The sequence below is a fragment of the Miniopterus schreibersii genome (assembly GCF_964146895.1).
Source record: "Miniopterus schreibersii genome assembly, chromosome: 14".
In the NCBI taxonomy this organism is placed as follows: Eukaryota; Metazoa; Chordata; class Mammalia; order Chiroptera; family Miniopteridae; genus Miniopterus; species Miniopterus schreibersii.
The window spans coordinates 36,150,134-36,168,359 of NC_138114.1; the positions used below are offsets into that span (position 1 = coordinate 36,150,134).

At 46.5% G+C, this 18,226-nt stretch overlaps 1 protein-coding gene across 31 annotated transcripts in view; it reads right to left on the reverse strand.

The window, feature by feature from the left end:
- Positions 1-18,226, reverse strand: part of SORBS1 (sorbin and SH3 domain containing 1) — a 204,682-nt gene that overhangs the window by 97,962 nt on the left and 88,494 nt on the right. For 18 of the 31 annotated variants that reach the window (XM_081157852.1, XM_081157848.1, XM_081157847.1 and 15 more), the window contains exons 3-6: positions 10,610-10,659; positions 5,427-5,495; positions 3,124-3,219; positions 1,012-1,140 (exon numbers count right to left, since the gene is read on the reverse strand). In XM_081157852.1, the coding sequence (XP_081013978.1) occupies positions 1,012-1,140; positions 3,124-3,219; positions 5,427-5,495; positions 10,610-10,659 (344 nt within the window). The remainder of the gene's footprint in view (positions 1-1,011; positions 1,141-3,123; positions 3,220-5,426; positions 5,496-10,609; positions 10,660-18,226) is intronic. The other 13 variants (XM_081157853.1, XM_081157851.1, XM_081157860.1 and 10 more) reach the window with 1 other exon arrangement.

The following is an 18,226-nucleotide window of genomic DNA, read 5'->3' on the forward strand; positions in this document are numbered from 1 at the left end:
GCTGTGGAGATCCCTCTCCAGAGAGGCCAAAATAATCACGTCTTCCCAAGGTTACAAAGCATTTTAGAAGTAGAATGGCTTGGAAACCATCTTGCCCAAGTCCCTCAGACTTCATACATGTTTCAAAGGTGTGACTTACACAAGGTTGTGGACTAGGGGCCCACGCCTCACTCTCCTGTTGCAACAAATGTACTCATTCCATGCCACCAAGGTGTGGTGCAAAACACCTTCGGTATTTCATCCTCACAATAATGCTAGGAGGCAGGTGCGGTCATCAACCCCATTCTACCGATGAGATTACTAGGGTCGAGAGACTAAATATCGCGTCCAAGGCTGCACAGCCAACAGGTGGTGAAGGACTTGAACACAGATCTATCAGGTTCCAAAGTCCCAGGTCTAAACCTCAGCACCATGCTCTGGACACCCAGGCTTCCCGAGTGACGGGCTGGGGTGGGAAGTCGGGCTTCAGACGGGCTTCTTTTGTCTCCTTTGCTCCTAGTTTGCATTGGCCTCAGAACTGCTCTTTTGATCCTGCTCCCTCAGCTGCCAGGTCACCCTCCAGGCCTGAGCCCTGACTCACCTCTACATTCTTGGGAGCCAGGTGGGCCAGCTGCCTGTACTTCTCAGTGCCCCTAGCTTCCTCCCAGCCCCAGCCCTGCCTGGCCAGTCACAGCCAAGCCCTCAGAGACACCTAACCACTAGCCCATCTCACCACTGCCTCCCCATGCCCCCAAGCCACCTCTGTCCTCACTAGTGCAATGTGCAAAGCCACCAGCTCCGTAACAGGGTTTCTGCTCATCTGTCCAGTCAAAAGCTAAAATCAAGTGGTGGTTGCTGTGCCTTTGCTGGAAGCAAGAGTACCTGTCAGTTCACGGCACTGATCACCACCCATGACAGATGGGACAAGTTGCTGGCTGACCCAGGGGCCCTGGGAGAATCAGGAAGCGCTGATGAATCCATGCCATTCCCAGGTGGCTTGAACACCTGCCCCTGGTTGCAGGGGTAGCTCACCTGGTTTGCTTTCGTGTTGCGGGGTTTCCTGAGGGCTCGCAGGGCTACTGCCTGGGGTATCCCTGTAGGAGGACGAGGCCCGGAGAGTCACGGCTCCCTTCCCAGTGCACACTTTTGTGGGATCCATGTCTGAAAAGGAAAGACCCAAGAAAAAGCACTGAAGCCAAGGCTCCTAAAGGATTAAGCAACAGTCAGCCAACAACTTGTTACGAGGGGAATGAGATGAACCTGCCTCAGCCACACAGTCTCATGGTCAATGAAAATCAATTTGTGGGTGATGGAGAGGAACGAACCCCATTTTCCAAGGTTTACCACCCGTCATGAGGTTAGGGGGAAATGGAGTAAATGTATGAGTTACACTATCAGCTGAAAACATTTCAAAATGAAAGCAGGTTTATTCCTTTTATTAAATGAAGTTTAGGTTGGTGAATGGGCATCTGACCAATTAGTAAGGCACAGTCCAAGGAAGAGTTTATGAAAGATTTCTCAAGCTCCCAGACCATCCATCTGATAGAAGCTCAAGCTGGCAACATCAGGAATTAGGTGGTTTTCGGCAGAGAATCACTTCTCCAATGGAAAAAGGAAAAGAAAATCTGTATCAGCAAGTCAGGACCCCTGAAAAGATGAGACAGGATCTGCTGCCTGGGGAGAAAGACCATGGGTGAGAGAGCCTCACATTCCAGACTTAATGAAGAAAATTCACACCAAAGGAAACGACCAGAAACGCTGAACCCTGCCATGAACAGTGTGCGCTGCACCCCCAGCTGAGCCGTCGCTGGGTCCTGACCTCTCCTGCAGTTGACAATGGCCTAATAACAGACCCAGGTCATCTTTCAGAATTCCACTGAGAAGCGTTTCAAAACAGGCTTCAAAAGAGCTGGCAGCTCGTCCTCCAGGAGAGTCAGCACGGGAGGCAGAAGCCGATGCAGAGCACACAGTCCTAGGAGGCACATGTGCTCCGTGGTCTTTCTGTGCGGCTGAGCTGAATTGAATTCCACAGTTCATTTTTTTTCAAATTGCTTACAGCACAGCCAGGATCTCTGACCTAAAACCGTCAAGCCTGGGATTATGGGGTCAAGTTTAAGGTGGGCATTGGACAGGATGTGGGCTCGAATGTCCAACTCATCCCCATGCCTGTGCCAGGCATAGAGGAGAGCCTGTTTCTCCTTCTGTCCACTCCAGCAGCCCCCTTCCTGACAACTCAGACAGAGCAGCCACTGGTGTTACAGGAGGGGACAGATCTGCCCCACTGGCACCTCTTCCACTGACAGCAAAGCACACAAACACCATGTCTGGCATAGCAGGCAGCAGCCTTGCAGAGAAGCTGACTTGTCCAACCCTATCAAGAGGGTAAGTGACTGATGTCACCAAACTGCTGGAAAACTGATTCATGGGCTTTTCAATAGGGTGAGGGGCAAACTGATAAATCCAGCCACAGGTTCTTGGGCACACAGCGAGGTTTGCCCGCCTCCTAAAAGCACCACTGGGATGAAGAGCCACCCAGGCCTCACTTGTCCTGCTTCGTAGGAAGGAAGCAGTGAGCTGGAGCTGACATCTGAACTGGACCCCTTCTTGGAGAGAAGAGGCAGGAAGTGACGGCAGGTGCAGTTGGGGGTGGGGAGGGAGTGCTCAGGAAAGGGCGCTGCGAGAACCACAGCGGTGCATCTAGTGTAGCACCTAAGGCAGCTGCCTCAAGTTCAGCCCAGTTCAGAGGTTCCTGTGTGGCCACATTAATTCTCAAGGAAACTGGAATTCTAAACAAAGTACTGGGAGCTAGAAACCTCTAAGGAGAGCCTAAGAAGTCCATGTACCTCAGACCTGCACAGAGTAAATGTTTAGCTTCTGGACTGACCCTTCTCCTAAAGTGGGGAAGGGGCCAAGGTATCTGTCACTTTGTCTCCAGACTGGCAGGCTCACAGAAGCACACACACACACACACACACACACACACACACACACAGGAAGAAAGGAAACCAACAGAGGATGTGAGAGGGAATGGGTCCTAAACATGCAAGGATTAAGTCTCTGAGTCTTTGTTAGAAGGAAAGGAGAAAGGAACACCATGCACTATCGGCTAACAATTAAAAAAGAAACCAACCCAAGGAGAGGTACCTGGAGGGAGTACTAGGCCTGAAGAGCTTTTCACTGTCTTCACAGGAATTATTTTAACAGCAGAAATAGAGCGTGCACGTAAGGGGTCGGCAGTTGCTGCAAACACAAAAGGGTAAATGGTGCCTCCAGGAAGAACATTTGAGAAACACTCAGGCAGTTGAGGAACTGGGCAGGGACAATAGGAGGAAGTTGCTCACATGAAAAGGACACTAGAAAGAGCAGTAGATGCAGTGATTTGAAATAACCTGCTTTCTCTCTTTGGAGTTCTGTGCCAAGACAGCAGAACCCTCCCTCCCTCCGGCACTCGCATGCAGTTGGTCAGTGTCTCTGTACCTCCTGCCACACCAGGAACTTGCCAAGATTTAGAGATGCAGATGGCCTGGCAAATAGAGGAAGGGGAGAGCAATCAGGGTCCAAAGGGCCCCTGAAAGAATGTTAGGGTATCTGTGTTGGGGGCAGGGCTATAGGAAGAAGAGCTATGGCTTAGGCCCCAGGTGAGTGGAGGAAAGGAAGGGACAAGCTTGTGAGTTGCCTGGTTCTTTCAGCCACCACAGCTGCTTCCCTAGAATGGTAACTTCTGGGGTCCTGCGTCTGCTCTGACAATCACAGCTCTCTTTCCCCAAGCGAATCAGAACCCCCATCTGTCGGGCAGCAGATGGTCTTGCATAAACCCACCCTTTCCTGGGCAAGAGGTTGCCAAGTGTCCAAGTGCATGTTCAAGACTCTGGGCAGCACCCAAGTGCGCAGCCCAGGATCCTGACCCCCAGCTGAGCTCTAGGAGAGCCGGGATAACTGCCTGGGACGCGCAAGGGCTGCGTGGGTGAGGCACAAACCTGCTTTCACAGCACTCCTATTTATTCACTGCTCTTTAAGACCAGCAAGAGGCTCAGAGAGCTGCTCAGTCACCCGGCTCTCACAGGAAGAGGTTGAGACTAGAACTCAGCTGTCCTGGCACTGGGTTCACTGACCTCCTCAGGCCACCGCAACGACATGCTGGTTGCAACTGGCCCCTCTTTCCAACCAAAGGTGCTTCTTACTGAAGACAGAGTAGGATCCACCTCCACCTGCAGCTCCCCCCACATCCCTGAGTCTCTTCTTTCGATGAATTCACAGGATGGTGGGGATGGCCCCACAGGTTTTAAAAGCTTCGGGGTCCCATCCTCTCTCATGCTCCTCACTGGATGATTAAACCCTCCCCTGGAGCCACTCCACAGGCACCGCCCTTCAACATCCCGAAGAAAAGTTAGCCGAGATTGTCCAGGACCCTGAGAACCTGGCCCTACACCATGAGTGGAGAAGAGGGACCGGGCAGGGCGGCAAGGAGACAGGCTGGCAGCAGGACACCTCCTGCCAGAGGCAGCCGCCCCAACCCCAACATCCCCCACCCCCTCCCTGTCCCTCCTGCTTTCTCTGCTTTCCTTTCTCTCTGGCTCTTCCTTCTGACTGTACATTTGGCCTTGCCTCAAAAGGAATACTTGGCTAAACCAGATGAAAATGACAAAGGCCAAATATGTCAAACTCTCTGAAATCACCTAAATGCCCAATGATAGGACTTCTGCCCTCCGTCCTTGGTACCCTAAAATTTAGTGGGATGAGCACAGAGACAATCACCGGCACCCAGAATCTGAAACAGGAATAAACACTACAGATCACGTTTTCTAGAGACGGGAATTCACACCCATAAGGACCAGGACCTCCTGAGATGGCTGTGAGTGGCAGGACTGGGACTTGCATCCTGCAGAAGCGATGCGGAAAGCCCTGCTGCCTGGCTACTTGGGCGGCTATGTTGAGACATTCAGAACGTCAAAGGTGATCTTATCCATCACTCATTTCACACTTAAATCTTTCATCCTAAAAAGTTTTTAAACTGAAAATATGAGAGGATGTGCATGAAACGAATGCCACTGAAATAATTTATTTCAGCAATTTAGGCTCTTGCCTCAGGGTCAGGGACTGTGAGGGGGAAATGCCGGGTGAGGGAAACTTTGGACCGATAAACACAGTACACACCAGGCCTGAGCTGCACCTCGGCCTGTGCACTTGACCTGTTATTTGAAACATCCTATGAGTCAGAGACAGTTTTTAATAAGTCATCTCACAGTGAGAGGCAGCAGCCTCAGACGCCTGAGATGCAAGACCATGTTCACGGTTTCAGAAAGTCAGTGCGGGAAGCTGGTCTCCAGCTCTGGGCCTGACAGGACCAGTGACTATTCCCACTGGGCCTGTGGTCCAGGCCCGACATCCTCTGCTCCTTCTATACACGCTTCCCAAGACCAAGCCGGGCTTCCCTCTAAAGGTCTTACCTTTGTCCTGCCCATTGCTGCCTGGTGCCAGCCCGTTCACCACGGCTTTAGAAGTGCCAACATCGCATTCTGAAAGAAGAAAGCACGAGGCTAGTAAGAACGTCTCCCCAACATTTATTGAGTCCTGCCCAGTGGAAGGTGCTGGGGACATGCAGGCTGTCTCAGGCCTGGGGATGGGTCCCCTTGGGCATTGTGGGAGAATTCGGAGAATTGTGAATTGTCTGAACAGGAGAGAAGGCAAAGCTGTTTGGCGATGGAAGTATGTGGTGGGTGATGTAAATTTTCCTGCCTTTGCTATGGCTTAGTTTCTGACATTTTTAAAAAATCTGCTTAATTCCCTCGAAATGGCATCTCCTGTATGACAAAGGCCTATCCACCTGTTCAAAGGACAGCTCACAGCATCCCTGTGCACCCAGAGTGAGAGCTGTCAGACAATTGAAACTGCAGGCCCTTTGACATGCCCCTTACTCCCACCCCATGTCCAGCTGCCATAAAACCCATGCTGTCACTCCCCAGACACCGCCCACTCCTCACCAGCCCACTGTCCCCTTGAGGCTCTTTTGTTATTGCCCCAGCAATAGCATGGCCTCCTGATCGTTCTCCCTGCCTCCTTTCTGTCCCTTCTCTACCCTGACCCTCACTCTGCATCGGAAAGTGCTTTCTAGGCTCTGATCTAACCACAGCCCTGGTAAAAAAAAATCTCAGGGTGCAGGGCAGGTGACCACCAAACAGTATAATGTAAAATGATTTTCTAAAATCCCTCTGCTTATTTTATTTCTTAAAATGTTTTTATTGATTTCAGAGAGAGGAAGGGAGAGGGAGAGATAGAAACATCAATGATGAGAGTCATTGATTGGCTGCTTCCTACATGCCCCGTACTAGAGATCAAGCCTGCAACTGGGCATGTGCCCTACTGGGGAATCAAACCGTGATCTCCTAGTTCATGGGTCGGTGCTCAACCACTGAGCCACACCAGCTGGGCTAAAATCCTTCTACTTTAAAATGTATTCCAAGTTTCCCAAAATGTACCAATGACTGTTTGCAATATACTTTTTCAATAAGCAGGATGACCTGTATTTTGCCTGGTTATATTTAAATAAATAAAAAACTGACCTTCTTGATCATTAAAAGCAAACAAAGAAGCTCCCATGGTCAGCAGTTACCTACAGGACAAAGCCTGCCCCCCCCCCCCCGCTGGAGGCTCATCAACCACTGGTCCCAGCCCTCTCCCAGCTGCACTTTGCTTCTCCCCCTGCCTGACAAGCCCACCTCCTCTCACAACCCCTGGGACATGTCAGATAATTTTAGACCTGGGGGCCTGGTTCTTGGAGGCTCTGGCTTGAGAATGCCTCCTCCCTTTTTCTTATCCTGAGGAAATCCTATGCATCCTCCGGGCAAATGTCACCTTCTCCTTGTCAGCTGAGACCTGAGTCCTGCTAACTGTAGGCCCTGGTCGCTCACCCTTGCCCCACCCAGAATTGATGGAGGCAGGAAAGAGAAGACGGGTGGGTGGGCAGGCCCTGCCACCCAGGAACATGTGACTAGTGTGCTCAGAGGGACCCCCGACAGCCAAGAGCCAACCATTCATAACAGCTATGTCTTTTTAAAATCTATGTGTCTGCATCTGAGCAGCCATGCTTAAGCATCCCACAATTAGCATCTCATTTTATCCTTAAGACCCAGGGCCCTGAAGCTAGGTGGTAGGAACTGCTATTTTATTTCTTTTTAAAATATATATATATATATCTTTATTGATTTCAGAGAGAGGGAGAGAGAGAGTTGAAACATCAATGATGAGAGAGTCATTGATCAGCTGCCTCCTGCATTCCCCCGACTAGGGATCAGGCCCGCAACCTGGGCATGTGCCCTGACCAGGAACTGAACCGTGATCTCCTGGATCCTAGGTCGATCTCAACCAGTGAGCCACGCCCGGCCGGGCTGGAACTGCTGTTTTATAAATAAAAAACTTGAGGCTCAGAGAAAATGCAGGCTCTGGATCACTGAGCCGGAATGTGAACTCTGGTCTGCTCCATCTACAGCTCATCTTGTTCATCCCAACTGGAATAAACACTTTTCTAAAAAAAATTAAAAACAGCTTACATACAAACCAGATATGTTCTATATTATACAGGGTATCCCCCAAAATGTATATACACTTTGAATGATTATAAAGTCAGTGTTTATTAACATACAATTCATTTTCAAAATTTAAAAAAATCTACAGAAATGAATAATTTTTTTTGGCAATGCCTGTTTTCAAACTGGTGACCGTTCTGGTCCAGGCACTGCTGATAACGTGAAGCAATGGAATTGCAAACATCAAGAATCATTTCATTCGGTATTTGTGTGCCCTCAATTTGTCAACTGTTGCCAGGTTTTGTACCATAAACTTTATCTTTTATGTATTCCCATAAAATAAAAAAAATCTAGTGGCACTTTAAGATAAATTTTCTTTGTTCAAAGCTTAGTCTTGCTTTATCCATTATTTCAAATCAGTTAAACCTGAAAAGGAGTAAAAATTAAGTGAGTTATCAGCTGTTAAAGTGTGTATACATTTTTTTGGGACACTATATATATATTTTTTCTTTTTTTTTTTTTTCTATAGACTATATCTGGTTGATATATATTCTATTTCCCCAAATACTGGCACTGAAGCCCTGTCCCAAACCCTAGTAGCTCATTTGGCCAAGACAAGGCCACCCCACCTAGTCCCTTAACATTCAGCCTTCCTGACACAAACTACCTGACAGGCCAGCCTGGATGCTCCCAGATGCAGACACCGCCCTCCCACCAGCAGCCCGGACCTCCCAACACTGGCCCTAAAGGCTCTGTCCTGTTTTCTGCCTTCGATCCACCTTTGAATGGAGGCCAGGTCCCCCAGATGCCAAAGGCTCCCTTGTACCTCCATTACTGGATGAATGAAAGGAGGGTGTTGGCAAAAAGGCCAGAAATCCAAGTAAAAAAAAAAATCACAGGTTCCATCACCCTATCTGTCCTTTGACTATCCCTTGCCCACAGACCTGCCGTAATTCCTCTTGGCTGTCTCTTTTCTGGGACTGCAGACTTTGCTTTGGGTCTCCCCAAGTGAGCATTGGGGCAGCCTGAGTGTCCATCAGGTCCAGCCCCATGTCTTCCCTGTTATTTTTTTCTTCTTTTAATTACACACAGCTAACTTGAAGAAATTCTGAAAAATAATTCCATCCCTTTAGTCTCAAACTCTGCAGCACAGTGTGCTGATGTCCAACAGCTTGGGTTTGCCCCAGCTCCACTGCACACTAACCTGAGATCCCAAATTGTTAACCCCTCAGGTCCTCAGTTTCCCCAACTACAGAATGGGAGAGGTGGGCCACGCCCATCTCTGTGGGTTTGCCAGGAGAGTGAAATGAGATAATGCAGGGGAAGCACCTTCCTTGGTGACTGGAAGCCCAATCTTGACTTGGAAAAAAAGAATGCATCATTTTTACGCCGCTCTGTCCACCAGAAGTTAAAACAAATGTTTTCTACATAACTACCTTCTTCCCAGTGACCATTTTTAATTGTGGCATAATATTCCATCAAGTAAATACACATGATGAACCTACTGATTCCCCACCTTCATGTGGGTGATGTTTTTGTTTCCTTGGAATTAATGCAGAAATTTCCAAGAGTGGGATTTTCAGGTCAGAGGGTCCAGACTTTTTGGACTCTGGCTATGAAAAGCCTCCTTCTAGCACCACACCCAGGAGGGAGAATCTGGGAGAAGTCCCAAGGGCCCTTCCACTCCCTCGCCCTCCGCCTGCCCCTCCCTTCCTACTTCCTCTGCCCTTATTCTGCCAGGAGAAAGTAGCAATGCCAGTTTAGGCTAATGCTGATATTAAAAGAAATAACTTTAGGCTACAGGGCAAAAGTTTTAAAAAAATGACAACAAAAACAAAAAGTTAAACCAAAAAATGAGTTACAAAGCCGGAGCTCCTGAGCCACTTGGAGGGAGGAAAGGTGTGCAGCCTCTTTGTGCACAGCAAGAGCACGAAGGCAGGGACCAGGCCCTCTCCACGCAAGAGGAAATCGGAGCTGGTAGCCCACGGATGGAACACTGGCTGAGCCTTGGGCATAGTACTCAGTACTTAGGGGGCACGGCCTCACTTAATCCTCACAGTCCCAGTGAGTCAGTGACCTGTATGTCAGGGTCCACCACAGGCCCAAGGTCACACAGTGGTACCTGAGGAAGACAAGTTGTGGCCCTGAGCTATACCACCCAGGGCCCTCCTTGGGCCTCAGCACACACTGCCCTGCCCGGTTTAGGACCTGGCTAATAGGGCACTGTAGGTAAATAAATGGAGACTTGTTTTTTATCCACAGAGGTCTCTGGAACACTCTGGAAATAATGCAGGATTAGGACACCTTTGAATGAGGTAGCCCCTGGGTCATTCCCTTCACCCCCACAGCTGACAGGTTGTAGGGAGGCTCCAGACAGGCTCAGTAGCTCAGGCAGGCTCAGTAGCTCAGGCAGACAGGCCTTAATCTCCAGATGAAAACTTCTCTGCCTCAAATTCTGGGCTGGAAAGCTGACAGCTCTTGGCTGCACAGTGAGCAGGGCCTTGCTTCCTTCTCTGCCTTCCCTAGCCCATGCTTTCCACCCAGCTCTAAATTCAACATAGTCAAAACTGGTCATTTGTTTAGGTCTTGATTTTTACTACCGTGGGCATAGCAAACGGGTGAGCAAACCTCTCTGCCAGCCTGGATGAAGGGAGCGTTAGATTAGTTTGCACCCTGGGGCAATTATGGTCAATCTGTTTACTTCTGCTGCAGTCACGGGGATTAAGAAATGCCACTGAGGTGTACACATGTCAAAATCTATCAAACTGTATACTTAAATATCCACAGTTTATTGTATGCTAATTATATCTCAATAAAGTTGCTAAAAATAGAGGGAAAGGAAGCTATTACAAAGACTAGGACATGTGCATGTAAAGTGTATAGCATAGTTCCTGTCGCATGGCAGATAATAAATCCTCAATAATAAATGTGATGATAGTGATGATGACGATTTATGACAAAGCTTTGGCACTTACCCAGGTCTCAAAAAAAAAAAAAAAAAAAAAAAAAAGAAATGCAGTTGGGGCCTTCAGAGTAAGTAGGAAATCTGGGTAAACTGCCCAGTTTTATAGATTTGTCCAGGAGAAAAATGGTTTTAAATGACTCACCAGAGCTCATGGTGGTGACAGGATAAGTCTTCTGCAACTGGGGCTCTGAACTGCTCTGCAGAAAAACAAACACCACACAATGGAATCGATGAATGGCAGGGTCAAGATAAATCCCTGTGGTTCACATCGAAAATGAAAACAACACATACATCCTCGATAAAACAGAGCTGAGCCAGGAGTCAACTTGGCCAGGATTCTGGTTCTTGGTCTGCTGCGTACTGACATGACCTTGGGCATATCACTCAACCTCCTCGGCCTCAGTTCTGTCATTCATAATTGGTTTCAATACTATCCGAGATCTCGTCCAACTCTAACATTTGATTAGAACCCTCAAGTTACATGAGTGCACATGGGTCAAGGAGAGGGTGAAGGAAAGAACCAAATTTTAGAGGAAAGGTAAAGTCACAATATTATTGGAGGTTAATAATAATAACAACAACAGCAGCAGCAGTGCCAATAAATATAGCTTATTAGGCACAGGGAAATGTTCTAGATGCTTTAAATATATTAATTCACTTGATCCCCACAATGACCCTACAAGGTAAGCACTAACATTGTATTAGTTCATGCAGACGAGGAAACCAAGGCACAGAGAGGTGAACAGCTTGCCTGCCAATGTGGCAGAGTTGCTAGAGGAACCCAGACAGCCTGACTTGGAAGGCCAGGCCCTTAGGCACTGCACTTACCCTTCACACTCAAATGGATAACCCTCTCAGTCAGTATGGTCTCATCCCCAGTCTGCAGTCACCACTGATTTGCCTTCTGTCACTACAGTTTCTTCTTGTCTAGAATTTGGTACCATAGTATATGTAACCTTCTGTACCTGGGTTCTCTTGCTTAGCATAGCCCAATTTAGCATTTGGTCACATATATGTGGGTCTATTTCTGGACCTCATTCTGTTCCACTGATCTGTCTTTATCCAATAACTCACTGTCTTGATTACTAAAGCATTATAGTAATTACTAGAATCAGGTAGTGTGAGTCTTTCAACTTCATTCTTTTTCAAAATCGCTTGGGCTCTTTGAGGTCCTTTGCATTTTCATATAAAGTTTAGAACCATCTTGTCGACTTCTACCAAAAACAAAAACAAAAGACTGCTGGAATTTTGACTGTGATCATGTTGAAACTATAGATTAATCTGGGGAAAATGAACATTTTAACAATGTTGAGTTTTCCAATTTATGAGACTAGACAATCTCTCCCTTTAGGCAGGTCTTCTTTAATGTCTCCCAGCAGCGTTTTGTGGTGCTCAAAGCACAGGTCTTACACATATTCTGGATAGTAAGGTGTAGTTGAACACATCTGAAGGGCAAGTCTTCAGGATACTATTTCAAGTGTGGTCCATAAACCAGCAGCACTGGCATCAGCTGGGAGCTCATTAAAAATGCAGAAACTCTGACTCTACACCAACTGAATTAGAATCTGAATTTTAAAAAGATCACCAGCTGGTCCTTATGAACTTTAAAGTGTGAGAAGCAACGATGTAGAGGGAACCAACTCCCAGGTTCATAAATTCTGTAATAAGAAGGTCAAGGTATGGTCTGAGGGTCTGCACAAGGAGACATGCTTTAGTTTCCTTTTCAACACAGGCACTTGTTTCCTTTCTGGGTGGCTGCCTTGCTCACTGTCCTTGGAATTGACCGAGTAGAATGCTTAGGGCAACAAGGAAATCACTCTAAGTCCTATGCAGCCCAACTCAGCAGTAGTTTTGCCTCTGTCACTGTCAATACACCTGAGACTATCTGTGACCTTCACCAGCCCCCTGGATCATTTTCTAAGTGGTGGAAACATTTGTTCTCTCAGTCAAGGAGCACAACCTTCTGTGTTCTGAATGCCCCAGTGGCTTCCAACTGTGGTTTGGTGATATATCAGTTTGCTACCCAGGACCAAAAGGGCTGTTGTGGTAGCATCCAAACATTTTCATTTAAAAAATAATTTTAGTAACCAATTTTATTATGTTAAGGTTTTATTTATTCAATTTTTGAAACATTATTGAAGAAATGTTATTGATTCAATCATGGAGCTATCTTAACAGAAAGTACTTTTATTCCTTTACAGTCCTTTTAACCTCTATCTATTTGCATAAATAGGATTTACATAGTTGTAACCATAATGTCTGGACAGTTTTGTGTTCTAACTTTTAAATTAAATATTTCATTCTACAGTCACTATATCCATTGCTTTAATGGTTGTATAATATTTCACAGTATTAACACTCTATAATTCATTTACCAATTTCCTCTGTATAGTTTAGTTTAATTCATGTTAATTTTACAAATAAGTACCTACTACAAGAGCATCCTTAGGCAGGAGAAGAGATGAATGGAAATGTCCTATGAAACAAACACAAAGGATGCCTCACCTCACATGTGATTAGTAATCACTGTCATGTGTGGGTAGCCCTTTGTCATTTTATATTTCTCAATATAGATAACAGTGATTTCTAAGTGTCAGCCCCTTCTAACTTACAAACTAATCTGAAGTAGACACTGGTCAGGGATAATATCCAAAATACTAGCCATCATTTTGCCACAAATGTCCACCACCACAGTAGATGCAGCAAAAGTACTCTCTGGGAGGCCCCTCCCTGTGCCAGGTGCTACATGCAGTGGTTGGATTGTAAGAAGCTGGAAGGAGAATGGGCCCAGGGTGGTAGGACGCTATTTTGATATTTTAAGAACTAGTGTGACAGTAGGTGACAATGACAATGCATAGGTGAGTACCAGTTCTGCATACAAAGACTTCTTGGGGAGTAGGTTCTCCTGTATGCTGTCACTTGGTGATTGATTGAATCTGCAGCAGGTGACACAAAGACGCAGTGGGCCATTTAAAATAAAAACAGCAGCAAGAATGGCAGTGGCAGCTGTGCCAAGGGTGGCGCCCAGGGTCCAGTCCTTGCCAGTGATGGCAACAGCAGTGACACCCTACCCAGACTATTCCAGGGCCTGATTTTGGCTCTGATTCCAGCGAACTCAGCCTCCTTGAATTCCTGCCCCTGTTCTAAGTGCCATTCTCCAGCCTCTCATAAACTCAGAACTACCTGAAATCTTGCCAATAAATCCCTTTTCAGTGTGAGTTGACCAGAGGTGGTTTCTGGTGGTTTGCAACCCAAGAACCTTGACCAGCAAAGATGAGGAGGAGGGTGTTGCTAAGGTTTCACTGGGAGAGGATAATCTGCATCCATCCCTCCTGCAGTAAGACTAGCCAGGTCTGAATCCCACGTGGCTCAGCAAATGATTTCATCAGTGAGGATGCATCTGAGAAGCTGCACAAACTGAGCCTGACCAGAAGATCGCCAAGAGCTTTTTGAAAGTCATAATCCAGTCCCTGCTGTTTATTTGGACATAGTACAAGCTATTACAATCATATGTAGAATGTGAGAGTTTATTTTACATAAAAACCTGTGACACTTAATATTTATTTTAAAACTAAGCTGTAAAGAGCTTGATTTGGTTAAGAACATGATGGCACCTCTTTGGAATTTCTCCCACATGTCCCCTCCAAAGGAGGCAGGCACCTTTGGGGAAAAGCCAAAAAGATGAACAGTGCCATCTAGTGGCAACACCGGACAGCGATTCCCTCAATGGGTTGCAGGAACCTACAGTGTCACAGCTTGGGTGGGCCAGTGAGGGTCCAGCCACCATTCCTCCCCTTGTGCCAAGGAACCTACTGTACTCGGTCAAAGCACCGCAGCATCGACACAGACATTCCACCAGAAGAACAAGATGTGAAGCAGCCAGGCTTGTCAAGAACGCATCGGCATAATTAACAGTTCTGCATGGTCCCTAACTCCACGACCCTATAATTCTGAGATGAGACAGAGTGAATAATTACTAAAAAGCAAAAGTTATACTCCTGCTTCCAGCTGAAATAGGATCCAATAACTAAATATGGGTTTTTTGTTGGGGAAGGAAAGAAGGTCCTTATATGGGTGGTTCAGGGATATGTGACTAGGGAGTTTGTCTGAAAAAGTGAGTTCAAGGTCCAGCAAAAGCTCTTGGAAGAGAATGAGCCTTCGGTTGACCTCTCAACACAGCAGGCTCTAGCTTCTCCTACGCACTGTGGTGTTTTGCCTCCACAAGCCACCTCCTCCCCCACCAAAGGTTGTAAGTTTCTGGAGCAGAGACACTATGTCATCCTCAGGACCACGCATACAGTGGGCGCTCAACCATGAACTTTGCCCTTATCTCTATTTAGCCTTCAGAACCTAACTTTGGAGTCTTATCTTCAAGATAACCAGACCCTCCTTAACTACACTGCAACTGCTTAAAAGGAAGCTGGCTCCCCACTCTGACCGAACCCTGGGTAGACTCGAGCTCTAAAACCCAATCTGGGACTTGATATATTTGCAGCTACTTCCAATGGCTTGAAAAGAACAGGGACAGCTCACAGAGCCTATTGCTTTAAACTTTGCTGACCCACCAGCAAAGCCATGCTTCTCTGACAGCTCATCGGCTTCTCAATCTCTATGAATGTCATTTCTGTCCAAATGCACTCTCTACATTGTTGGAGAAGGTCCAGGGGCTCCTCAGAAAGCCAGAAGGGATAACACCTCAAGTCGCTAACACTTCCCTGCAAGAGATGGAAGCTGGGATAAACTGGACCCTGATATTAACTTCAGCCTGGAATCCCGTAACACGGCTGGGGGCTCAGCACACAACAAACACAAGCTTTCTGTGAAAAGATCGATGCTTCTGGAGAGGGAGCAATAGGAAAGCACATCAGAAAGGCCACCCCGCACGCCCTCCCATTTCCTCCTGGAGTCCCTCCAACACAGTTTCCGTTCTAACCAATTATCTGAAATGGCCTTCAGAAAGGTTTCCAGCGCACACACAGGGCCAAGCCCAGTGAATTCCGCACTGATCAGGGCCTTGCTGACCTTTCCACTGAACTGAAGACAGTTAACTCCTTCCTCCTCCCACAAATGCGTCTGGTCCTGATTTCCAAGTGTCACTGTGGACCGGCTTACCCTGGGCCATGAGTACCCTCCCTCTAGAAAACAGCCTCTGTGGTTCTTCTAGGAGTTTATGAGCTAGACGGCCCTGAGATGGTCATCATTCCTTTCCAAGGGCACACGCTCCCTTGAGGATTTCATCTGGAATATTAGAACCAGAGGATCCAAGCATGTTATGTAGCCCATTTTCATGGTTTTCCACCTGTATTGGAAGGAGGTTCCATGAGCCTCCTCAGGCCCCAGTGCAGGCGCCAGCCTGCCCACTCCCCACCTTTCGCTCCAACCAGGGCCAACTGTCCTTTTACCGATTTCACTCATTTAATACTTCCTGAGCTTCCCTTGGATAAATGGGTTCTGTGGCTATAAGAAAAAAGTTTGTAAACCAGAAATCTAACCTACCCCTTGTTGTTTGGGTACGAAAACAGATTCAGAAAAAGTTTCCCTTTGTCTTGCTTTATGCTCCTTCTACTAAGCCCGCTTTCCTACCCCTCTTCTAACTTCCTCAGGGCACCTTTGGCCACTTGGCAACAGAATCTGAATTCCAGATGAAAATCAGCCCTCCGCAGCTGACAGAATGGACAGTGTCATTTTCCCCTTGAGAACCTCTTGGTATTGCCCCATAATTCACTGAACAATGTAAAATCCTGATCATAAACTATCATCAGGACTGGCCAAGCCCATCCCTCACTTCTCCCCACCTTCCTTCCTGGTCTCTGCTCCTCCAATCAGGCCTCGTACACGAAGTCCACAGACAGCGAGCACCTCCAGGCAGGACGGGTGCTGGTTATCTCTATCATAACATCTAGTAAGACGCCCAGCACGGAGCAACCACCCAATTAATATTGGTGGAGAGACTATCCATCCCTCCCACCTGTCTGAGTGCGCTGCTTTCCCCTCTTTTCCTTGCCACCCCCTCCACCCACAGCCGATAAGTTGCCTAGTCTTGTCATCTCTTCCATCTTCATGACTCATGTGTCCCAGCCACCTCTGCTTTTCCATCCACACTCACCATCTATTCCATCACCTCATTCCTAGACCATTACAATAGCCTAATAAGGCTCAGAATCACCCTAGAGTGCAAGTGCTGCCATGTTCTGACTTCAGCAGAGAAAGAGTTCCTGGGTCAGATTTCAGTGGGGGAATAAACATCTATAGGGCCCCTATGAGCTGGGGGGGGGGGGGGGGGGCTGGGCAGTACAGGGCAAAAGGAGAAAAGGTAGGGAAGCTCCTAGGAAAGAATGATGTATCTAAAACACAGATCCAATGATACCATTCAAACAGCATTTCTTTAGCACCTACAATGCACCTAGGACAGTGCTTGGCCCAGAAGACACCAACATGAATCAGGCACAGCTGCTGTCTTTGAGGCTATCACAGAGTTACAGGGTGACAGACATATCCCACTTAAACATAACAGGGTGGGTGACCCTTCTGCTGGCAACCTGACCTAAGTGTTACAGGAGCACAGATAGGAATGAATTCTGCATAGGAAAGAGAATCAAGAAACGAGTAGACACTACAATTTAAAAATGTTCAATGACATACCTTCTAAAATCCCCTCAAATGTCACACTTTGGGAAACACTAGTCTAAAACATCAAGTCCAAATCTTTAATGTACCACAAAACCCTGTAAGATGTCTCATTTCCCCCATATCAATAAGCCCTAAACTTGTGTGTACCATATTTGTCATTCCTGCTGAGCCCTGACAAGATTTCCCATTTCTGAGTCTTTGGTCTCCTTGTTACTTCCCACTAATACCCTTTCTCTTGCCTCCCCAAACTTTAAGGCCAATCCCAGTAGTCAGATCCACTTGCCCCACAAAAACTAAAGGTTTTTATTTTGCTTTAGTTTTGTTTTTTAATCCCCATTAAAATTCATGATGATAAGAAACTCATTTTAATAAGACGTTTTTATAATCACAGGATTCAGAAATCCCATGCCTAAGTCCCACTAAAACCATCACACTCTCATCCCAGGTCCATGTGGGGAAAGGGGCAGATCCAGAGCTAGAAACTTAATTACCAATAAACCCACAAGCATTTTTTACCTTTTATACTTAAATGGAGCCTTTAAATCAACATACGAAGTTGATTCCGCCAAGAAAATTGCTGACTACCAAAATACAGCCCCAAAATAGCTTCAAGTCTTATGAATGCAGTGTTATTTGCATTTCAGGCAATAGAATTTAGGAGATAACCTGTAATCGTTCATTATTTATATATTAAAATGCATGGTTTGCAGCAAAAGTAACAGAGGGTTAATAGATTTTACAGTGTACTCATAGTTATTGCCAAGAAAAAAATTAAAAAGGCATGAAGAAATAATTCCCAGAAGAAAAAATGCAAACAAACAGATCTATGAGAAGATGTTCACTTAACCTGATTAATTAAAAAAAGATTCAAATAATGACTAACCATTTTTCTATTTCTTAAATTAGTGCACAAATTTAGAAACATTAATATTCAATGTGAACAAATGCAAAGATGCTGGCATTTTCCTATACAGGCAGTGACACTGTAGGCTGTTACCACTGTTTTCAGCATAACATATGAGGAGCTATGAACCTCCTACCCTTCGTGCTTAGGGGAATCTAGCTCAAAGAAAGAATTCTAATGCCAATAAAGCTATGCAGACAGAGAAGTTTGCCACAGCTTTATTAA